The 25669-nt window shown below is 35.8% G+C and overlaps 1 protein-coding gene and 1 pseudogene across 1 annotated transcript in view; one reads left to right on the top strand and one right to left on the bottom strand.

Moving 5' to 3' along the window:
- FBXO33 (F-box protein 33) overlaps positions 1 to 25669 on the top strand; it is a 34133-nt gene that overhangs the window by 4369 nt on the left and 4095 nt on the right. Inside the window, exons 2-3 of the mRNA XM_030854844.2 lie at positions 22212 to 22322; positions 23108 to 23793. Coding sequence (XP_030710704.1) covers positions 22212 to 22322; positions 23108 to 23793 — 797 coding nt within the window. The remainder of the gene's footprint in view (positions 1 to 22211; positions 22323 to 23107; positions 23794 to 25669) is intronic.
- On the bottom strand, positions 24812 to 25311 carry LOC115852238 (large ribosomal subunit protein bL33m pseudogene; annotated as a pseudogene).

Raw genomic sequence — 25669 nt, 5'->3', positions numbered from 1 at the left:
AAGACAAGCTCCCTGTTTCCATGGATTCAACATTCCAGAGGGAAAAGATAGGCAGAAACAAGTAAACAAAGATTATTTCGGTTGTGAAAGTAAAAGAAAATCTGAAAATAAAAGAGGACTATGTAATAGTGACTAGGTGGCAAAATGAGATAGAGTGGTGAGGGAAAAACCTCTTCTGAAAAGGACATTTGAGCTGCAGCCTGAATGACAAGAGTCACCTATCTGAAGATATGAGAAAATAGCATTCCAAGCAGAAAAAAACAGCACCAACGCCTTAGGCCAGACAAATTTTGGGCCTGTTGGAGCACTAGGAAAGAAAGTATGGCAGGACCATGTGAAGGGTGAAAAGTGGTGTCACAGTGAGCTCTAAGATGTAGCAGGAGGAAGGAATGGTGCTGTTTAGGTGGGCTTGTGGAATAAAGTTTGGACTATATCCTAAGAATAGAAGAAGTCATTGAAAAAATTTTAAGGACAAGCATAAGGTGATCTAATTTGCATTTTAAGACAATCACTCTGGTTGCTGTGTAATGAATGAATTTTAAGAATGAACAGAGAGGAAGCAGGGAGACTAAAGGGAAGCTGTTGCAATAATCTAGGCAAGAGATGATGGTAGCCTGGAGTATGGTGGAGGAAAAGAAGATTTTAAAAAGTGAATGGATTTGGAATATATTTTGGAAGTAGAGCCAAGAAGACTTGCTGCTGGGATGTAGATAGAGGAAGGGAAGAATCAAATATTTTTCATCATTTCTCTGTAAAACGCACTCAGTTTTGTTGTCCTTAGTACTGTTAAAATTATCTTTTAATAATATGTTAAATAACAATTTTAAATGTCAGTCTTATTTAAGTAAACCTTTTTTTAATAACATCTGGGATTTGAGGATGATGATAATTCTTAGATGGTAATTGAGTAAGTGAATTGGTAAAGCAAATTCTGGGAAATTACTTTTAATTAATGGATCTTAAGAAAGCTAATAAGGAATACTATTATAGGCCCGTGACTGATTTCTGGAATCTCTAAAGCTGTGCCACTAGCCACGTATAGCTATTTAAATTTTAATTACTTGAATAAAATTAAAGATTCAGTTATTTGTACTTGCCACATTTCAAGTGCTCCATAGCCATATGTGGCTAGTGGCTACCATTTTGGACAGCATAGAATAGAGCATTTCCAGCGTGGCAGAAAGTTCTGTTGGACAGCACTTCTCTAAAGTGTTTGTTTTCTTTGTTTGATTTGGCTGTGGTCATTCATTAACGTTTCTGAGAGGAGGAAATATGTTATCAAAAAGTGTTATGTGACTGTAAACACATTTGATATTGAACATAGACTAAGAAAATTAGAAGTGATCTGAAAGAATTTCATGCAATGATGTAGATTATTTTAGCTTTTTTCAGTTCAGAAAAGGAAAAAATTGCATTCTGTGAGCTCCTTTACATCATTGAGAAAGACTTCAACCGTTTTAAGTGCATCTTTTTAAAGTACCAATTTCTTATATATTCTCCTTTTCCGTAGTTAATTAAACTTAGCTGTATTAACTCTAAGGTGGCTGTGTTTCACATTTTTACACTGATACTACTTATTACATCAAATAAATAATTTTGGATCCTCTGAAATGAAAGGAAACATACTAGAGTTTCTGCCACGGATAAAGTTTGCCAATTCTGAACCACAGAAGAGAGAAAAGGTCTTCCTGACCAAGACATCAGAAGCCTTTGGGTCTCAGTTGTACTAAACAGTCCAATAGAAATCCCAGAGAAAGATGAAGAGTGTTCAGCACTCTGCAGTTAGACCTTGAGGAATCTTTCTTAAGCTCATAGGATGTTAGTATTGTTTTCAAAGAATAGTCCAATCTAACACATTGAATCTATATGTTGTAGGTTTTTGTAAAAGGCTGTCAGAAATTGTGTTGGTTGTTTGATTCACAGGGAAATTCTTACGCTAGAAAGAGAATAAGATATCTCTTTTCAGTGATTTTTTTTAAAATTTTTATTGGAGTTTAGTTGATTTACAATATTGTGTTAGTTTCAGGTATACAGCAAAGTGAATCAGTTATACATATATATATATCCACTCTTTTTTAGATTCTTTTTCCCATATAGGTCATTACAGAGTATTGAGTAGAGTTCCCTGTGCTATACAGTAGGTCCTTATTAGTTATCTATTTTACTGAATATATATAGTAGTGTGTATGTGACAATCTCAGTCTTCCAACTCATCCCTGCCCCCCCCAATCCCCTGGTAACCATAAGTTTGTTTTCTACATCTGTAACTCTATATCTGTTTTGTAGATAAGTTCATTTGTACCCTTTTTTTTAGATTCCATTATATAAGCAATATCATATGAAATTTATATATATATATTGCAGTGGTGTGTGTTTTTTTATTTTTTAAATTTTTTTATTGAAGTATAGTTGGTTTATAATATTGTTAGTTTCAGGTGTGCAGCAAAGTGATTCACTTGTATATTTTTTCAGATTATTTTCCATTATAGGTTTTTACAAGATATTGAATATAGTTCCCTGTGCTGTACAGTAAATCCTTGTTGCCTATCTATTTTATGTATAGTAGTTTGTATCTGTTAATCCCATACCCCTAATTTATCCCTCCCCGCCTCCTTTTCCCCTTTGGTAACCATAAGTTTGTTTTTTATGTCTGTGAGTCTGTTTCTGTTTTGTTTTGTTTTTTTTTTTGCGGTACGCGGGCCTCTCACTGTTGTGGCCTCTCCCGTTGCGGAGCACAGGCTCCGGACGCGTAGGCTCAGCGGCCATGGCTCACGGGCCCAGCCACTACGCGGCATGTGGGATCTTCCCGGACCAGGGCACGAACCCGTGTCCCCTGCATTGGCAGGCGGACTCTCAACCACTGCGCCACCAGGGAAGCCCTGTTTCTGTTTTATATATAGATACATTTGTATTATTTTTTAGATTCTACGTGTAAGTGATAACATATAATATTTGTCTTTCTCTGTCTGAATTACTTAGTATGATATTCTCTAGGTCCATCCATGTTGCTGCAAATGGCAATATTTCATTCTTTTCTATGGATGAGTAATATTCCATTGTGTATGTATGCCACATCTTCTTAAACCAATCATCTGTTGATGGGCACTTGGGTTGTTTCCATGTCTTGGCTTTTATAAATAGGGCTGCTATGAACATTGGGGTGCTTGTATCTTTTCAAATTGGAGTTTTCACTTTTCCAGACATATGCCTAAGAGTGAGATTGCTGGATCATATGGTAGATCTATTTTTAGTTTTTTTTGTTTTTGTTTTTGTTTTTGTGGTACGTGGGCCTCTCACTGTTGTGGCCTCTCCCGTTGCGGAGCACAGGCTCCGGGCGCGCAGGCTCAGTGGCCATGGCTCACGGGCCTAGTCGCTCCGCGGCATGTGGGATCTTCCCGGACCAGGGCACAAACCCATGTCCCCTGCATAGGCAGGCAGAGTCTCAACCACTGCGCCACCAGGGAAGCCCCTATTTTTAGTTTTTTAAGGAACCTCCCATACTGTTCTCCATAGTGGCTGTACCAATTTACATTCCCACCAACAGGGCAGGAGGGTTCCCTTTTCTCCATACCCTCTCCAGCATTTATTGTTTGTAGACTTTTTGATGATGGCCATTCTGACTGGTGTGAGGTGATATCTAAATGTAGTTTTGATTTGCATTTCCCTAATAATTAGTGATGTTGAACATCTTTTCATGTGCCTCTTGGCCATCTGGATGTCTTCTTAGGTCTAAGAAGACCTCTACCGAACTGTCTGTTTAGGTCTTCTGCCCATTTTTTGATTGGGTTGTTTGTTTTTTTTGATATTGAGTTGTATGAGCTGTTTGTATACTTTGGAGATTAACCCCTTGTCAGTCACATCATTTACAAATATTTTCTCCCATTCTACAGGTTGTCTTTTGGTTTTGTTTATGGTTTCCTTTGCTGTGCAAACGCTTTTAAGTTTGATTAGGTCCCATTTGTTTATTTTCGCTTTTATTTCTTTGCCTTGGGAGACTGATCTGAGAAAATATTGCTACAGTTTATGTTCGAGAATATTTTGCCACAGTTTATGTCCGAGAATATTTTGCCTATGTTCTCTTCTAAGAGTTATATGGTGTCATGTCTTATACTTATGTCTTTAAACCATTTTGAGTTTATTTTTGTGTATGGTGTGAGGGAGTTTTCTAACTTCACTGATTTACATGTAGCTGTCCAGCTTTCCCAACACCACTTGTTGAAGAGTCTATCTTTTCTCCACTGTATATTCTTGCCTTCTTTGTCATAGATTAATTGACCATAGGTGCGTGGGTTTATTTCTGGGCTCTCTGTTCTGTTCCATTGATCTATATGTCTGTTTTTGTGTCACTACCATTGTGTTTTGATTACTGTAGCTTTGTGGTATTGTCTGAAGTCTGGAAGGGTTATCCCTCCAGCTTTGTTCTGTTTCCTCAGGATTGCTTTGGCAATTCTCGGTCTTCTGTAATTCCATAAAAATTTTAGGATTATTTGTTCTAGTTCTGTGAAAAATGTCATGGGTATTTTGATAAGAATCACATTAAATCTGTAGATTGCTTTGATAGTGTGGCCATTTTAACAATATTAAGTCTTCCAACCCAAGAGCATGAGATACCTTTCCATTTCTTTTAAGCAACTTCAGTTTCCTTTATCAGTGTTTTGTAGTTTTCAGTGTATAAGTCTTTCACCTCCTTGATTAGGCTTATTCCTAGATTTTTTTTTGTCACAATTTTAAATGGGATTTTTTTTACTTTCTCTTTCTGATATTTCATTGTGTAAAGGAATGCAACAGATTTCTGTAAATTAATCTTGTATCCTGCTACTTTGATGAATTCACTTATTCTAATAGTTCTTGTATGGAGACTTTAGGGTTCTCTATGTAGAGTATCTTATCACCTGCAAATAGTGACAGTTTTACCTCTTCTCTTCCAGTTTGGATACCTTTTGTTTCTTTTTCCTGTCTGACTTCTGTCACTAAGACTTCTAGTACAGTATTAAATAGAAATGGTGAGAGTGGGCATCCTTGTCTTATTCTTGAATTTAGTGGAAAGGCTTTCAGCTTTTCACTGTCGAGTATTATGTTGGCTGTGGGTTTGTTGTAAATGGCATGTATTATGTTGAGATAAGTTCTCTGTATACCCATTTTGGTGAGAGTTTTTATCATGAATGTGTGTTGAATTTTGTCAAATGCTTTTTCTGCATCTATTGAGATGATCATGTAGTTTTTGTCTTTCCTTTTGCTAATGCGGTGTATCACGTTGATAGATGTGCACCATCCTTGTGACCCTGGAATGAATCCAGCTTGATCATGGTGTATGATCCTTTTTATGTGTTGTTGGATTTGGTTTGCTAATTTTTTTTGAGAATTTTTGCATCTATATTCATCAAAGATACTGGCCTGTAATCTTTTTTAGTAGTGTCTTTGTTTGGTTTTGGTATCAGGGTGATGGTGGCCTCATAGAATGAACTTGGGAGTGTTCCCTCCTCTTCAGTCTTGTGAAATAGTTTGAGAAGGACAGGTATAAGTTCTTATTTGTATGTTTGGTAGAATTCTCCAGTGAAGCTGTCTGGTCCTGGACTTTTGTTTGCAGGGAGTTTTTTATTACAGGTTCTGTGTTCACTTTTAGTGATCAGTCTGTTCAAATTATGTTTCTTCTTGGCTCAATTTTGGCGTGCTCTGTGTTTCTAGAAACTTACCCATTTCTTCTAGGTTGTCCAATTTTTTAAGTTGTATGTTTTTTGTACAACTTAAGTATGTATATTAATATACTATGTGTATAAAAACTATGGTTGAAAAGATAAGTGCAAATCACAGGTCTTGAGAAGAGAATTTTCACTTTTCTGAGCAAATGTGTTATTTTAGAGGTATTCCAAGTATATAATGTACCTGAAAACTGATCTACACTATATATCCATGATGTGTGAGGTATAGATAAAAAGCCCCTAGTTTTTGTCATGAATTAAGGTAAATAAACTATTCAACATATTTGTTGAATGCCAGGCCTTGTTCTAGTGACTGGGGATACAGCATTAATTAAAAAGCTGTGCCATCATAGAGCTTATTCTAGTGGGAAAACAAGACAAATAAATAAAATATATAGTATTACAGTTGGTAATACATGCTATGACACAAAATGAACCAGTGAAGGGAGATGGGAATGGTGGAGATGGGAAGGAGGGTTGCTGTGTAAAATGGGGAATTTAAGGAAGGTCTTAACTGCTGAAGTAGTATTTGAAGGAAGGGAGGGACTCAGCCATGTGTGTCTCTCTCTCTCTGGAAAGTGATTCCTGGGAGAAGTAGCAGTAAGTGGAGGAGTGGCTCTGCAGTGGGACTATGACTGGCATGGTTAAGTAAAACAGCATAGAACCAATGAGATGTAGAAAAGGTCAGCCAAGTAAGAGGGAGAGGTGATATGGAAATCAGTAGGCCTTTATTGGGCTTCTATAAAGACTTTGACTCTAACTGACATGAGGAGCCATGAAAGGGTTTTGTGACAAGGAGTGACATGACCTAATAGTTCAAAAGGAATATTCTAGCTGCTGTTTTGGGAATAGTTTGTAGCAGGACAAGGGTAGAAGCAATGAGCTGGTTATGAGGCTATTGCAGTAACCCAGACAAGACATGATGGTGGCATGGACCAGGGTGGGAGCAGTGGAAGTGATAAGTAGTCTGATTATTTATTTTTATCTGGAGGCCTTCTAGAAGTAGAATGCAAGTATGAAAAATTAGATACAATTGTTCAGCTAACATTACAGTGCTCTTTTAATTGCTACTCCCTAAATATATCTATAAAGATATTTCCTTTGGCTGTTTTTATTCATTTTGTTTTCCTTTTGTGTTTAAAAAAAAAAGAAGAAAAGAAAAAAAAGGAAATACCTAGGCTTTGGACACAGTTTATTTTCTGAAAGCATGGCTTATCTTTGATATTTAGCTCCTTTACCACCGAATACTTTCAAGCAGGGCCCGGTTCATATAGGCCTTACGTAAATTAGAATCAGTTTGTTGAATTTCCTCAGAAACTTCTTGGCCTTCCTTACTGCAGTCATTTGGATTTTCTTTTTCTCCTCTTCTCCTCCCTCACTTTCCTGCTTCATGTGAACCCATTACTCCTGGGAATTTGCCTAAGTCTGGCCCACATATGGGCTGTGGGTTCAAGATGGTAGGACTAAGTGGAAAAGAATAAGTAAGTGGTACTCTGCACAAGGCTTCTTCCCTTCCTTTGTCCCAAATCACTGGTCTTATCACTGTTAATGCTATGTCAGGTAAATCTGTTTTTCTATCGAGAAACTCATCATGTGTACTCTTCTATTACATCTCTTAAGTGGACAAGGAAAAAGCAGGAAACAGGGGCCACACTTGAGCTAACTTTTAACCTGGTTTGTTACTCAGATGTTGCTGGTAACTTCCAAAAAGAATCTCATTCTTAGAAACCTCAAAAAAGCAACTTTGGTTCAAGGCAAAGAAGAAAGGCTTCACCTGAGGCAAGAGACTTTGATCTTATGTATCTTAGATTCACCTTCTCAAGCCACACACCTTCTCCGTAACAAAGTCCTAGTAGAGTCACCACCATATTCGTGGGGCAGGGCAAGGTCCAGTCATATTGCCAGTACTGCAGAGAGCTGAGTGGATGTGTTCTTGATGGTCCTTAAAATCCTAAACTAGTTCTCCCAGAGAAACAGCAGTACTGAACAACCATATGAGGTAGGCAGCAGTATTATCTCTATTTTAAGGATGGTGAAACTGAGACACAGAGTAGTTAAGTGAGCTTGCCATTTACACAACTAGAGAAATGACTGCCTTTTTTTTCAAATTTTTTAGTGAAATTTTTGAACACACGCAAAAACTAGACAATGAACCTATCATCCAGATTCAGTATTTAAAGATTTTTGCCACGTTTGCTTTCTTTTATCTGTACTGAAGTATTTGAAAGGAAATCCAAGATATAGATGTCATTTTATACTGCACACTTCAATATAAAATTCTGAAAATTATGGACATTTTTATATATAACCACAGTGGCATTAATACACTTAACAAAGTTGTCAATACTTCTTTAGTCTCACCTGATTTTTTTTAATTAGTCTTTTTAAAACCTTTATTTCCACTCCAAGAGTCTAAACTCATAGACATTTGTAATTTAATCACAATAACTTTTCATGTAATTGGCACACAATACATATTTTGACAACTGAATGAGCAAAGAGTAGGAGAGCAGTCTGTAGACTAAGTTTCTAAATTATAAGTACTTAACAATCTGACTTCACTCTGAATCTGAAACTGATGACTTTTAAAAATAGGATTAAAGAAGAATGCAATTAGGTTGAAGAAATTCATTCTCTTTTTGCAATAGTATTAGAAATATTGATTATCAAACACTTTATGATTTTGTGCTCTTTCACAGCACATCTTAGGATTTGCAAAGGGACTATTAAGTAGGTTGTATCCTATTAATATTACCATAGGAACAGAGCTAAGTTGATTTGAAGAATTAAGATGAAAGAAAATATTTCTAACCAACTGAACTGTTTTCCCAGTATGTTTTTGTTACCTGCCTTTTGAGCAAAGGCATGTTGTGGACATTGTGCAGGAAAGAACTCAGTATTGTATACCTGGAACTAAAACAGAGATCTTCCAGACAGTCTGCTTATATTAACTTGTTAAATTTTACTAACATGCAGGGCGTTAATTTTTTTTTTTAAGATTTTGATGTGAATTAAGCTTTTATGAAGGTGAAAACTATGTAAAGCTAATCTAAAGTAAAAATTCACCAGAGGTAATTCTAGTAAAATGTGAAACATCCTTTTACAAAATTGGAATAATAATATATATGTGGTTTTGAATAAACCTTTAACCAGACTCATCAAGAAAAATCTCAAACAACCTAAACTTACACCCAAAGAAACTAGAAAAAGAAGAAAAAACAAAACCTAAAGTTAGTAAAAGGAAATAAATAATAAAGGTCAGAGCAGAAATAAATGAAATAGAGACTGAAAAAACAATATAAAAGATCAATGAAACTAAGAGCTGGTTCTTTGAAAAGATAAATAAAATTGATAAACCTTTAGCCAGACTCAGCAAGAAAAAAGAGAGAGGGCCCAAATCAATAAAATCAGAAATGAAAAAGAAGTTACAGCCAAACACTACAGAAATACAAGGATCCTAAGAGATTACTACAAACAACTATACACCAACAAAGTGGACAAGCTAGAAGAAAAGGACAAATTCCTATATATGTGCACTCTCCCAAGACTGAACCAGGAAGAAATAGAAAATATGAAAGGACCAATGACTAGTAGTGAAACTGAATTTCATTTTTTTAATAAACAGCCAATAAACAAAAGTCCAGGACCAGATGGCTTCACAGGTGAATTCTACCAAATGTTTAGAAAAGAGTTAACACCTATGCTCTCAAACTGTTCCAAAAAGTTGCAGAGGAAGGAACACTTCCAAACCCATTCTATGAGGGCAGCAGCATCCTGATGCCAAAGTCAGAAAAAGACACCACCCTGATACCAAAACCAGAAAATGACAGCACAAGAAAAGAAAATTACAGGCCACAGTAATTTTCAAATTTCTGTGTTGATCACTGATCAACATAGATGCAAAAGTCCTCAACAAAATATTAGAAAACTGAATTCAGCAATACATTAAAAGGATCATACACCATGATCAAGTGGGATTTATCCTAGGGATGCAAGAATGGTTCATTATCCATATATCAATCAATGTGATACAACGCATTAACAAATTGAAGAATAAAAATCGTGTGATCATCTCAATAGATGCAGAAAATGCTTTTGACAAAATTTAACATCCCTTTATGGTAAAAAAAAAAACTCTCCACAAAGTGGGTATAGAAGGAACAAAGTAAAGGCCATATATGACAAGCCCACAGCTTATCATCAGACAGTGAAAAGCTGAAAGCATTTCCTCTAAGATCAGGAATAAGACAAGGATGCCCATTTTCACCACTTTTATTCAGCATAATATTCAGAGTCCTAGCCACAGCAGTCAGACAAGAAAAAGAAATGAAAGGAATCCAAGCTGGAAAAGAAGAAGTAAAACTGGCAGTGTTTGCAGATGACATGATACTATATATAGAAAATCCTAAAGACACCACCAAAACCTATTAGAACTCATCAATGAATTCAGTAAAGTTGCAGGATACAAAATTAATGTGTAGAAATATGTTACTTTTTTATATACCAACAATGAACTACCAGAAAATGAAATTAAAAGAACAATCCCATTTACCATCACATCAGAAAAAATGAAATAACTGGGAATAAATCTACCTAAGGAGGTGAAAGACCTGTATTCCAAAAACTATAAGACATTGATGAAAAACATTGAAAAATGACACAAAGAGAAAAATATACCATGCTCATAGATTGGAAGAATCAGTATTGTTACCATGCTACGCAAAGCAATTTACAGATTCAGTGCAATCATTATCAAAATACCAATTACATTTTTCACAGAACTAGAATAAATAGTTCTAAAATTTGTATGGAAACACAAAAGACACCGAATAGCCAAGGCATTCTTGAGAAAGAAGAACAAAGCTGGAAGTATTACACTCTTTGATTTCAAACTATACTACAAAGCTACAGTACTCAAAACAGTATGGTACTGGCACAAAAACAGACACATAGATCAATGGAACAAAACAGAAAGCTCAGAAATGAGCCCACACTTATATGATCAACTAACCCACAACAAAGAAGCTAAGAATATACAATGGGAAGACGTATAAAGGCAGCCTTTTCAGTGTTGGGAAAACTGGACAGCAACATGCAAAAGAATCAAACTGAACTATTTTTTCACACCATATACAAAAGTAAACTGAAAATGGATTAAAGACTTAACTGTAAGACCTGAAACCATAAAAAGTCTAGAAGAAAACATAGGCAGTATGCTCTTTGATATCAATCTTAGCAATATTTTTTTGCATATGTTTCCTCAGGCAAGGGAAACAAAAGCAGAAATAAACAAATGGGACTACATCAAACTAAAAAGCTTTTGCACAGTGAAGGAAATTATCAACAAAACAAAAAGGCTGCCAACTAAATAGGAGAAGATATTCACAAATGAGATATCCCATATGGGGTTAATATCCAAAATATACAAAGAATTCATAAAACTCAACATCAGAAAAACAAAAAACCCAATTATAAAATGGGCAGAGGAGCAGAACAGACATTTTTCCAAAGAAGACGTACAGATGACCAACAGGTACATGAAAAATGTTCAGCGTCACTAATCATCAGGTAAATGCAAATCAAAACCACAATGAGATATCACCTCACACTTGTCAAAATGGCTCTTATCAAAAAGGCAACAATAACAAGTACTGGCAAGGATATGGAGAAAAGGGAACCCTCCATGCACTGTTGGTGGGATTGTAAATTGATGGGGCCACTATGGAAAACAGTATGGAGGTTCCTCAAAAAATTAAAAATAGAACTATGATATGATCCAGCAATTTCATTCCTGGGTAACATGGTAAAGAAAAAAATTTTAAGGGTATCGTATATATGTTGTATACATACATATGTGTGTATATATGACAACTTATTTTAAAGTTTATAAGAAGAAGCAAAAGATCTAGAATAGCCAAGACAATATTGAAGAAGAAGAACAAAGTCAGAGGACTGAGACTACCTGACTTGAAGACTTACTGTAAACTATACTAATCAAGACTGTGGAATTGATGAAAGTCTAGATAAATAGGTGGAACAGAATAGAAAGCCCAGAAATAGACACACATAAAGTCAACTCATCTTTGACAAAGGAGCAAAGGCAATATAATACAGAAATATAGTCTTTTCAACAAATAGTGTTAGAACAACTGGACATCCACATTGGGGGGAAAAAAGAGAATCAAGACACAGACTTTATATGTTTCACGATAATTAGCTCAACTTAGGATCACAGACCTAAGTGTAAAACATAAAACAACTCCTAGAAGATAACAGGAGAAAACTTAGATGATCTAGGGTTTGGTGATAACTTTTTTGATACAATATCAAAGGGATGATCCATGAAAAGAAGAATTGCTAAGCTGGACTTCATTAAAATTAAAAATTTCAGTCTGTGAAAGACACTGTCAATGGAATGAAAACCCACAGACTGGGAGAAAATATTCATAAAAGACATCTGTTAAAGGCCTATTGTCCAAAATATACAAACAGCTCCTAAAGTTCAATAATAATAAAGCAAACAACCCTGTTAAAAAGTGGGCCAAAAAAAAAAAAAGTGGGCCAAAGACCTTAATAGACATCTCATCAAAGAAGCTATATAATTGGCAAATAAGCATGTGAAAAGGTGCTCCACATCATATGTCAAATTAAAACAGTGAGACGCCACTACACACTTATTAGAACGACCAAAATCCAGAACACTGACAACACCAAATGCTGATGAGGATGTGGAGCAACAGGAACTCTCATTCACTGTTTGTGGGAATGCAAAATGGTACAGCCACTTTGAAAGACAGTTGGGCAGTTTCTTACACCACTAATTCTCCTCCTACCATATGATCCAAATATCATGTTCCTACCCAAAGGAGTTAAAAACTTTTTTTGTCCACACAAAACCCAGCACACAGGTGTTTATAGCAGCTTTGTTTCTAATTGCCAAAACTTGGAAACATCCAAGATGCCCTTAAGTAGGTGAATGGATAAATAATCTGGTATGTCCAGACAGTGAAATAATATTCAGCACTAGAAAAAAAAAATGACCTATCAAGCCGTGAAAAGACATGGAGGAAACTTAAATGCATATTAGCAAGTGAAAGAAGCCAGTCTAAAAAGGATATATACTGAATGGTTCCAACTATATAACATTCTGGAAAAGACAAAACTATGGAGACAGTAAAAATATCAGTAGTAGCCAAGGGCTAGAGGGAATAGAGGGAGGACTAGGTGGAGCACAGAGGAATTTTTAGGGTGCTGAAGCTTTTCTGAATGATACTGTAGTGATGTATACATGTCATTTTGCATTTGTCCAAACTCATAGAAGGTACAGCATAGAGAGTGAACTGTAATGTGAACTATGGGCTTTGGATAATATTGATGTTTAAATGTAAATTCATCAGTTGTAACAAATATACCACTTTGGTGGGGGATGTTGATAATGGGAGGTTATGTGTGTATGGAAGTAGGGGGTATAAACGTGAGGAAATCTGTACTTTCTGATCAATTTTGCCGTGAATCTAAAATTACTTTAAAAATAAAAAAAGATGTGTATGTATAAAATTCTTCTCTAAAAGATGATTAGACCAATAAAGCATCTTCTGATAGTTTGTTTTCAGAGAATTAAACTTAGTATACCAAAGCATGATTAGCCTTGATATTGTTTATATCACAGTCAACTTTGTGTATTAGTCCATGACATGAGAATTATCTTGGTTTTATCTGAAGAAACTACGGGATTTTAAAATACCAGGATTTAACTAGCCTGCGTTCTTAATAGACAAAAGAAATTTATAAATTCCAGATGCTTTCCACCCACTTCCCCACTTGAATCTGAAACAAATTACCCTCTATTTCAGCAGTACTCCTTTGCATTTATAATTATTTTCATATGCGAAGGGCTTCTGACTCAGAAGCAAGAAGATTCTGCATTAAAAAGAAAATAGGGGGGCTTCCCTGGCGGTCCAGTGGTTAGGACTTCACCTTCCAATTCAGGGGGTGAGGGTTCAATCCCTGGTCGGGGAGCTAAGATCCCACATGCCTCACGGCCAAAAAACCAAAACATAAAACAGAAGCAATATTGTAACAAATTCAATAAAGACTTTTAAAATGGTCCACTTCAAAAAAAATCTTAAAAAATAAAGAAAAGAAAATAGGAAACAATTAAGGCTTCCATTATTGTATTTATCTTATACCAGGTTATCTGTGAAAGAATCCAACAAAGTAAATGAAATTTGCCCATTTGCTTAGAGTTTTACTTGGTATTTATGTAGGTTTTTACAGGAAAATACAGCCTAGAAATATAAATTATCCTTAGAGAATCCTAAATTGAAATCACCCTGGGAGCTAGTATGAACAGTACCAAAAAAAAAAGTGCCAAATTTAAGAGGCCTTTTTATTTATTTATTTATTTATTTTTTGGTCTTTGTTGCTGCTCATCGGCTTTCTCTAGTTGTGGTGAGCAGGGGCTACTCTTTGTTGCAGTACGTGGGCTTCTCATTGCAGTGGCTTCTTGTTGCAGAGCACAGGCTCTAGGCGCGCGGGCTTCAGTAGTTGTGGCATGCGGGCTCACTAGTTGTGGCTCGCAGCCTCTAGAGTGCAGGCTCAGTGGTTGTGGCGCACAGGCTTAGTTGCTCCGCAGCGTGTGGGATCTTTCTGGACCAGGGCTTGAACGCGTTTCTCCCTGCATTGGCAGGCAGACTCTTAACCACTGCGCCAGCAGGGAAGTAACTAAGAGACCTTATTTTCTTTGAGAGGTTAACTGAGCAGACAGTCTAGCACTTTTGTGAAGAAAAGGTTGGGCTAGAATTTTTTGAGGATGATTAAACACTATATATATGACAAAGTTCTTTAAGAATTTCCAAAGTAAAGCATTTTAACTTTCACCAGAAACGGGGAAACTCCATGTAATTTATGGGGTTTTGTTTTGGTTTTGGTTTCGGTTTTGGTTTTTGACAGCTTTGACTTAGGTTGATTAAAAAGTAGCATTTCTGATTAAAAAAAGTCTTTTTCTTAGAATTTGAAGGCTTGCCAACAAAATTGACAAACACTCAACACTCTAGGCCCAAAACAAATTAGGTATTGGTCCTAACATAAATGTACTTAAATTTTGCTTTTCCTTTTACTACTTTTGTGTTAATCTTTATAGTAATCTCTGTCATTAGCCGATGGCTGCTTGTTCTTTCTTAACTTACAGAGAGAAGTAGCTCTTAGAACTTGGCAGTTGTGAGAAGGGGTATACATTCGTAAATGTGGTTAGTATTACATTTTAAGTGTGGACGGGTCATGTATGTAAGTCTAGAGTTTTTGTTGTTTTTGTTGTTTTACTGTTGTGTTTTTTAACATCCCCATAGGACTCTAGGCCTAGGTCAATGGTTCCTGATCTTTTTTGGTTAATCTTTGAGGAGCTGATGAAAGCTAGTGATCCTTCTCCAGAAAGTGCACATAAACACAATGTTTTGTCAACAGTTTCTAGGATGGACTTCAGCTTAAGAGCCTATAAATCCTTGTTTTTGTATCATTTGGATGTATTTATTTATGTAATATTGGGGGGGTATTTTTTTATATTTCTTAAAAATTTTTATCACAGTGTAGTTGATTTACAATGTTGTGTTAATTTCAGGTGTACAGCAAAGTGATTCAGCTGTATATATACATATATTCATTTCAGATTGTTTACTTATATAGGTTATTACAGGATATTGAGTAGAGTCCCCTATACTATACAATAGGTCTTTATTGGTTATCTATTTTGTATATAATTGTGTATGTTAATCCCAAGCCCCTAATTTATCCTTCCACCCGATGTTTCCCCTTTGGTAACCATAAGTTTGGTTTCAAATCTGAGTCTGTTTCTGTTCTGTAAATAAGTTCTTTTGTATCATTTTTTAATTGGATTCCACATATGAGTGATATCATCGTACTTCATTTCGTATAATAATCTTTAGGTCCATCCATGTTGCTGTAAATGGCATTATTTCGTTCTTTTTTATGCCTGAGTAATACTCCATTTTATATATGTACTACATCTTCTTTATCTATTTATCTGTCAATGGACATTTAGATTTCTCCCATGTCTTGACTATTGTAAATAGTGCTGCAGTGAACACTTGGGGTGCATGTATCTTTTCGAAGTAAGGTTTTTCTCCGGATATATGCCCAGGAGTGGGATTGTTGGATCATATGGTAGCTCTATTTTTAGTTTTTTAAAGTAATCTCCATACTGTTCTCCATAGTGGTTGTACCTATTTACATTCCCACCAACAGTGTAGGAGGGTTCCTTTTTCTTGACACCCTCTCCAGCATTTATTATTTGTAGATTTTTTAATGATGGCCATTCTGGCCGGTGTGAGGTGGTACCTCATTGTAGTTTTGATTTGCATTTCTCTAATAATTAGCGATGTTGAGCATCTTTTCATGTGCCCCTTAGCCATCTGTATGTCTTCTTTGGAGAAATGTCTATTTAGGCCTTCTGCCCATTTTTTGATTGGATTGTTGCCTTTTTGATATTGAGCTGTTTGCATATTTTGGAAATTAAACCCTCGTGGGTCGCATTATTTGCAAAAATTTTCTCCCATTCCGTGGGTTGTCTTTTCATTTTATTTATAGTTTCCTTTGCTGTGCAAAAGCTTTTGAGTTTAATTAGGTCCCATTTGTTAATTTTTGTTTTTATTTCCATTATTCTAGGAGATGGATCCAAAAAATATTGCTGCAATTTATGTCAAAGAGTGTTCTGCCTATGTTCTCCTCTAAGAGTTTTATAGTATCCAATCTTACATGTAGGTCTTTAGTCCATTTTGAGTTTATTTTTGTATAAGGTATTAGAGAATGATCTAATTTCATTCTTTTACATGTAGCTGTCCATTTTTCCCAGCACCACTTACTGAAAAGACTGTCTTTTCTCCATTGTATATTCTTGCCTCCTTTGTCATCAATTAGGTGACCATAGGGGTGTGGGTTTATCTCTGGACTGTCGGTCATGTTCCATTGATCTATATTTCTGTTTTTGTGCCAGTACCATACTGTTTTGTTTACTGTAGCTTTGCAGTATAGTCTGAAGTCAGGGAGCCTGATTCCTCCAGCCCTGTTCTTCTTCCTCAAGATTGCTTTGGCTATTCAGGGTCTTTTGTGTTTCCATACAAATTTAAAAATTTTTTGTTCTAGTTCTGTAAAAAAATGCCATGAGTAGTTTGACACGGATTGCATTGAATGTATAGATTGCCTTGGGTAGTATGATCATTTTAACCACGTTAATTCTTCCAGTCCAGGGACACAGTATATCTTTCCATCTGTTTGTATCATCTTCAGTTTCTTTCAACAGCTCCTTATAGTTTTCAGAGTACAGGCCTTTTGACTCCTTAGGTAGGTTTATTCCTAAGTTGTTTTTTTTTTTTCATGTGATGGTAAATGGGATTGTTTCCTTAATTTCTCTTTCTGCTATTTGATTGTTAGTGTATAGAAATGCATCAGATTTCTGTGTATTAATTTTGTATTGTACAACTTTACTGAATTCATTAATTATTAGAAAGGTACAATCTCCCAACTGAACCAGGAAGAAATAGAAAATATGAACAGACCAATTACCAGTATTGAAACTGATTCAGTAATTTAAAGACCCTCAACAAACAAAAGTCCAGGACCAGATGGCCTCAAAAGTGCATTCTACCAAACATTTAGAGAAGAGTTAACACCTATCCTCTGAAATTATTACAGAAAATTGCAGAGGAAGGAACTCTTCCAAACTCATTCTATGAGGCCACCATCACCATAATACCAAAATCAGACAGAGGTATCAGACAAGAAAAGAGAACTACAGGCCAATATCACTGATGAGCATAGATGCAAAAATCCTCAACAAAACACTAGCAAAATAACTCCAACAATGCATTAAAAGTATCATACACCATAATCAAGTGGGATTTGTCCCAGGGATGCAAGGATTTTTCAATATCCACAAATCAATCGGTGTCATACACCACATTAACAAATTGAATAATAAAAACCATATGATCATCTCAATAGATGCAGGAAAAGGTTTTGATAAAATTCAACATTCATTTATGGAAAAAAAAAAAAAACTCTCCAGAAAGTGGGCATAGAGGGAACATACCTCAACACAATAAAGGCCATATATGACAGAGCCACAGCAGCTTGGAAACCCTTTCCAGGCCATTATCTGAAGCAGTCATAGTGCTCATCTCATTTTATTCCATCCTTCAGTGATCACAGTCCTATATTGTTTATTGTCCAGTGTGTGAAAACAGCTGTCTCACATATTTTGTCCACTTTTCTTGTTGTTTACAGTGGGAAGGCAGTTCTTGTAGCTGTTTAATCCTTTGTGGAAGAAAAGCTTCTCACACATGTGTTGTAATACCACAAAGGACAGTGTTATGGTTATACAGTGATAATTAATGGAAACTGGGTTGGAAGGAGAAAAATACTAAGATTGTGTGACTTGTTTAGGACTCTCTGAACATTATTAGAAATCGAATGTGATATCTTTATTTTCTACTTTATATAAAAACTTGTTCTCCAAAAATAAATATTCTTTTAGATACAAGGTCTTAAATTTTCCTTTCTAGAAGAGGCTATCAACATCTGCTCTGAGAAGCAAATCAACCTCTTTATAATTCATGGATGTGGTGGCAACTTCAGAATAAAGAAAGGGTAAAAGGGAAAATACTTTAAAAGCAGTCATAATTATATATATAGCAGTGTACTTTGGAGTCTGATATGGTAGCCATGCTCTCAGGAACAGTTTTATAACCTTTTTTTAAATGGGAAAAAAGATTTAAGTAGGTGTCTTCCTTTGAAATGTTTTTAAGAATACAGTTTCTTTGGTAATCACATGGAAAGTTCATTAGGTTTTTTAGAGTGATTAAATTTTTTTTTAAGTCAAGAAAATATTAGATTTTTTCCATTAGCAATCCTAATATATTCCTTGACATGTTCTACATTGGTTATTTTATAACCTTTTCCCATTTACCAGTATGATTCTTAATGCTTTTGTTCTTGATTTATGTGGAGTCCTCTTATATCTTAAATAATGAATGTAGCATTTGTTACAAATTTTTTTCTCATTATGTTGGTTTGCCATTTTTAGTATACTCTTAAATATCAAGGTTTTTATTTATATATAGTCAAAATTTTACCTCTTCCTTTCTGATTTATTCTATTATTTCTAGGCTTAGAAAGCCTTATCTCAGAAATTAGATTAAAATTCATTACATTTTCATGTACTTTTCATGTACGGTTTTACCTTGACTTTTTAGTGTGTAATAATATCTCTGCAAATTATTTTGGTCTGTTGAGTCAGAATTGGCTCTAATTTGATTTTTCTCCAAAACTGCTAATCACTTATCCCAATGCCATTTATTAAATATGCCTTTCCCTATTGATTTGTAATACATTCTTTATCATTTATTAAAATCTTTCATGTAACAGGGTCTACTTTTAGCTATCTGTTCTATTCCATTGACTTGTCTTCTTGTTTTTCTGCTAATACCAATACTGATTTTGATATTGTTGGCCACATAGTACGCTTCACTATCTGGTATGAAAGTCCTTCATCCTTCCTTATCTTGCTAATCAAGAGCCACATCCATTCTCCTCTACCTTTACCTCTCATCTGGAGGCTTTTATGTATTCTCTAGTCCCTTCTGTTACTCCTTTTCATACCATATTTTTAAAAATATTTGTATCCACTATCTCTATTTCTAAACATCCAATCTGACCTCTTCTCATCACACTGTACAAAACAACTTCCATTCTGATCACCATGTTGCTAAGCCAAAGGGACATACATGTCTAGTCCTCATCTTATGAGACCTCATGACTCTGCTGTGGATCACTTTATTCTCTGTAAAATACTTATCCCTTGGTTTCTGTGACTTCCGTATTTCTGGCTTTTCTCCAACTTCTGACCTCTTCTTTTGAGCCTCATCCTTCTCTAATTATTGGAATTCCTCATAACTTAAATTTTTGCCTGCTTTTCTTCTCATTTATGCTCTTTTCCTAAGCCCCATTCTCCCCATCCATGACTTCAATTATCAACCAGATAACTGCTCAGCTCTAGAACTGGAATAGCCTACTTGACATCTTAATTTGACTATCTTAAAGGCACTCAAGCTCAACATGTGCAAAATAGAGCTCATAACCTAACTATTCTACCACCTCCCCTCCACCCCGTAAGCCCCCCAAAACCCTAATTAATTTCTGATTCATTTCTATGAATCCTTGTCTGAATGAAAAGCTCTACCAGCTATGCAGTTCCATAACCTCAAAAATTTAGGAGTTATTCTTGACTTCTCTCTCCCTCACCCCTTTATAGCTAATCCAGGACCTTTTCCTGTCCATTTTAGTAACTAAATATAGTTTTGAGACTGTCTTTTTTCCTTCACCTCTACCACTAAAAATCCAGTTCAGGATACCATTTTTTAATCTCTATTACTAAAATACTCTCTTAACCAGTCTCCCCACTTAGACTCTGCCTCCTGCCAGGCTATACCAATGCTACAGCAATATTTTCCAGACACAAATTTAATCATTATTATTTCCTGCTTAAAATCATTTGGGGGCATCTCATTATTTTGAAGGCAAAAACCAGAAATTTTTATTTAGCATATAACTCAGTCTACCTCTACAACCTCATTTCACTTTATGTTCACACTCTCTGTATTCTAGATTCCTTTCCTTGAGTGTCTCAAGCTCACTTTGTTCCTTTCAACTTCAGGGGCTCTGCATATGCTTTTCCTTTTCCCTACAACAGCCTCTCCTCATGCTTCTTCTCCTGGTTAGCTCCCACATTTCCTTCAGGTCCCGTTTTTCATCAGTTTATTTAGGGAAGCCTTTTCTGACTTACACAGTGTCAGATACCCCCATTAAGATGTGACACCATGTGCTTGTCCTTCACAGCGCTTGATCCCTGTCATGTCTCTGATGGAGCACACAGTGCCTGGTATTTAGTAGGCCCTCAGAGAAAATTTGGTTGAATGAATAAATGAATTAATGATTTATTCTTCAAGCTAAGTTTTAGAATCATCAGGTTTTTTAGTGAAACTAAGGCTATTAATTTGGGAAAATGTGACATACTATCAAGAAGTGTTATCTTTCGTTTACTTAAATCTTCTTTTGTCACTCTTGTGATTATACATTTCTTATTAAAGTTATCCCAAACTTCTGTGTTACAGATGTAATCTCTAGTGCTTATGTTAAAAAGAAAACAGCAGACCCAAAATGGAGTCACTTATGCTAAACCCTGTGTCACCAAACTAAGACTTAATACCTAGCGCAATTGCAGTTTCAGTCTACCCCAGGAATGTAATCAGTCAACCTGGTCAGCATTAGTAAGGTAATCTGCCCTATAGGCCCTTCAGTTCCCTTTAGGAGGGTGACCATTGCCTGCAACAGTGCATTATTTGCTAATAATTTACTTTTTCTGCCCCCTTTCCACCTTTAAAAGCCTTTCCTTTTCTACAGCTCTGCAGAGCTCCTTTCTGTTTGCTACATAGGATGCTGCCCGATTCATGAATCTTTTTTTTTTTTTTTTTTGCGGTACACGGGCCTCTTACTGTTGTGGCCTCTCCCGTTGCGGAGCACAGGCTCCGGACGCGCAGGCTCAGCGGCCATGGCTCACAGGCCCAGCCGCTCTGCGGCATGTGGGATCTTCCCAGACCGGGGCATGAACCCGTGTCCCCTGCATCGGCAGGCGGACTCTCAACCACTGCGCCACCAGGGAAGCCCCATGAATCTTTTAATAACCAAGTTGATCTTTAAATTTACTCAGTTGAATTTTTGTTGTTTAACCATTATTATTAGCATTTAGGAATTTTTAATCTTTATTCTGTAACCAACTTTCTCCTACTTTATTTAGAATTTTACTGTTAGAAAAATATGTTTTGTAGCTAAAGTTACTAAAATTGAAAGATTTTTACATATTTTTTTTTGATAAGCTGTACGTTTGGTCATAAAACTGGGGAAGGTTCTCTAGATTTTAGTTAAAGAATATTTCTTAATGAGACGATATCTCCGGGGCAGTGCCCCACCCTTGAGCATTTAACACACTAAGTTAACTGGTTTGGGGAAATTTTATATTACAGTTAACATATATATAAAACTTAGAGCTTAAATAGTTCTTTCATGTGTCATTTTGTTATTTATTCACCCTAAACCTTTAAGGTAGCTAGTATTATTACTGATAAAGAATTGAGTCCCAGAGACTTTAAGAAGACTTTTTCCTGGTCACTAAAACAATGAGTTTCTGAACTAATTGTTATGCCTTATTCTTTAACGCTTATGCTATTTCTCTTGTATCACATTGCTTTTCATTGTATGTTAAAAGCAATCTGAAAGTACTTAATTGGATTCTAAATTATAAGATAGGAACATCTCTAGAATATTGGATTCTAAGTTATAAGATAGAAACATCTCTAGAATATCCCTTCTGCATATTTTTATTTTTAACATTTATATTTTTATGTTAATTATTTAGACAATTACTTTAAATTACTTCTCTTGTAGGAACCTCCAGAAGTTTAGCCTTTTTGGAGACATAAGCGTTCTACAGCAGCAAGGAAGTTTGTCAAATACATACCTCAGCAAGGTGGACCCTGATGGCAAAAAAATTAAACAGTAAGTTATATAGTTAGTGGAAAGGGACTCATATTAATAACAATTTCAGTTTTTTCTGAAAAATTAGAAGATACAATTAGAAGAGTAATGATACTTGTTTCTGAAAAGAACATCTACCCTGGAAATGTCTTAACTATGAAATACAGTGATCAATACATGCCATTCCATGTCATAAATCTTTCAGACATATCAAAGAATTTACTGGGTAATTATTGCTATTTAAGACTGTTATTACTCTACTTGTCTTTGCTATAACATAAATTGTAAATCATCAGTCTTTTCTGACGTACTGGTGTAAAATGCTCCTTTACTTGAAGAACATATTTCTATATGTTTAATATATCTATTTGTTTAGTACTTCTTATTCATTATATTTTATAACTTTTTTTTTTTTGCGGTACGCGGGCCTCCCACCGCTGCGGCCTCTCCCACCGCGGAGCACAGGCTCCAGACGCGCAGGCTCAGCGGCCACGGCTCACGGGCCCAGCCGCTCCGCGGCACGTGGGACCCTCCTGGACCGGGGCACGAACCCGTGTCCCCTGCATCGGCAGGCGGACTCGCAACCACTGCGCCACCAGGGAAGCCCCCCATTATATTTTTATGTGAATTTTAATGATAATATTACTTGTAGGTTGAACAGAAATTAACTAATGAGAGCAAATGGATCTCAACATAGTATGCCATTTAATTCTCTATTTTCAAAAATCAGTGTTAAAAAAAAAAATCAGTGTTAAAGATTAGAGCTAAGTCTTAACAGGATCGTGTGGCATGTGTTTTCCTTACAGAATTCAGCAGCTGTTTGAAGAAATACTTAGTAATAGTAGGCAACTGAAGTGGCTGTCTTGTGGGTTTATGCTGGAAATAGTAACCCCAACATCACTGTCATCTCTCTCAAACTCTATTGCCAACACCATGGAGCACCTGAGTTTACTGGACAACAATATTCCTGGTAACAGCACCCTTATCACCGCAGTAGAACTGGAGCAATTCGTGAATCTACGCTCACTTGCCCTGGATTTCTGTGACTTTACAGCTGAGATGGCAAGAGTCTTAACCGATAACAACCATGTGCCTTTGCAGCGACTTTCTCTCCTGGTCCACAATGTTTCCGTGATGCACAAGTCTCTGGACAACATGCCAAATGATGAGCATTGGAAAGCCTTGTCAAGAAAGAGCACCAACCTCCGAGTCTATATAATGGCTTTTGATATCAAGAGTGAAGATATGTTAAAGATTCTGAAACCCAGTATACCACTAGAGAGGATTCATTTTGACAGCTACATCACTTGTGTTTCAGGAGCTATTGTTGATCTTATATCTAGGCAGTATGACAAGTTCCTCACTCATTTTATATTAATGAATGATGTGATTGACACATCTGGTTTTCCAGATCTTAGTGACAACCGAAATGAAGATCCGTTGGTTTTATTAGCATGGAGGTGCACAAAGCTCTCTCTTCTGGCAATTCATGGTAGGTGATTTTTGTTCACTATAATTTGATATTGATATTACACCTAAAACATTTTATACCAGTAAAAAGATAGCACTGGCATTTATACTGTCAAGAACTCTTATTAACAAGTTGATATACAGATTTTTATACTTTTTAACGTGTATAAGATATACCACTTTTACAAGTGGAAAGTCATATTTTACCCTAAGTGTAGTGTTTTGTTCCAGCTCTCATGTTACTTTTTTCTTTTACCATGTGATTGATGGTATTCACAAAAATGGCATTTGAAATTATCTAAGAAAATATACATACATATCCACCTGCAGTAGATATATTTCTTTCTCTAATCATAAGAGCTCTTAAAAATATAACACAGAAGGAAGAAGAAAGTATGATTTCTTTCATGCTCACTGCCTAATCTTCTAGATTCTAGGTATCAACATGTTAATTTGTACAGTATTTTTTAAATGATGGTTCTCTTGGCTGGGATATATTCTTTTCTTACTGGCGGGCCTGTCATCTTGCTGTGAACTGTTTTCATTTGGAGAGCATTCCTCTTCTTACAAGTTTGAAGAACATATTACTTCCTTTCTGTAACTTATAAGACATTTAAAGAATACAAAATAGGAAGTCTCTATGAACATCTTAAACATACTTTATTATCTCTGTTTCATTATTTTTGAATTAATCTTTTAGCTGCATTTGAGCGGGAGTATATTTTGCTTTTCAAGTTTTGCTTTATAATTTGGCCAGTCATCAGAGGTAATAGCAAAGAATAGATCAGTATTGAAGGTAATAAATAAATAAGGATTTTTTAATAGGATGAAGAAATGGCAGGTTATTGAAAATTAATTTAAGCCAGTCTTTTTAAACCTTTTTTTTTGGGGGGGGGGGTGCTGTGCCACGAGGCTTGCGGGATCTTAGTTCCCCAACCAGGGATTGAACCCGGACTCTGGCAGTGAAAGTGCCAAGTCCTAACCACTGCACCACCAGAGAATTCCCTAAAGCTTTTTTCTTTTCTTTTTTTTTTTTAAACAGGCTATTTTAATATTTTTATTAAGGGCTATAAAAATATCCAGAAAGATAAATAAATGTGATGCAATGATATATGTCCTAATATGAAGAACTTTCTTTCACTGCATTGTTTTCCTTCACAATGGCCTTCAAATCACAGGAGGCAGTGATTCCATGCCATTTCCTCTTCTTTCATTACACGCTGCAGAATTTCTGAATCAGTATCCCGCCCTCAGTCTTCTCATTTATAAATCAAATTCATTTTCAATCCATTGTTTAGAGGGAGCGTATTTTTTTCTGTTCCACAAAGAGGACTTTTTTTTTCACTAGTGGATCATAATGCAAGACAGTCAGTTTCTCCCGCAGTCGGCTTCTCTTAGTGTTGAAGGAAAAACCTCTTCCAGCTTGGCTCAACATTTTCACCAGAATTGTTTTTGACTTGGTCTTGACAAAGGTGACCGCGGACAGGAACATGGCGACAGCAGCCTCGGTAACAGGTCCAAATTCCTAAAGCTTTTTTCTTTTATTAAGAAGTAAAATGTAGCTACAGCTAAAGCTCCTCCATCTATTCAACTTTATTCCTTTCCAGAGGAAAGGAATTCTAAAGTTAGTACCTATCTAAAGTTAGTACCTATCTAAAGTTAGTTAGTACACTATTCTAAAGTTAGTACCTATCATTTCATTCTAAAGTTAGTACACTATTCTAAAGTTAGTACCTATCATTCCTATATCTGTTTTATACTTTATATATTTGCTACTGACAATTAACAGTTTATCTTTAAAGTATCACTTTATAACTTTGGACTGTGAAGCACCATAGGAGATGACTTTTACTAATGAAAAATACCAGTTTACTATGTATTGTTTCGTTTTTTAATTT

The sequence above is a fragment of the Globicephala melas genome, chromosome 2 (genome assembly GCF_963455315.2).
Source record: "Globicephala melas chromosome 2, mGloMel1.2, whole genome shotgun sequence".
NCBI lineage: Eukaryota > Metazoa > Chordata > Mammalia > Artiodactyla > Delphinidae > Globicephala > Globicephala melas.
The sequence above is the reverse complement of the archived record's forward strand: the minus strand, read 5'-3'. Positions and strand labels throughout refer to the sequence as shown.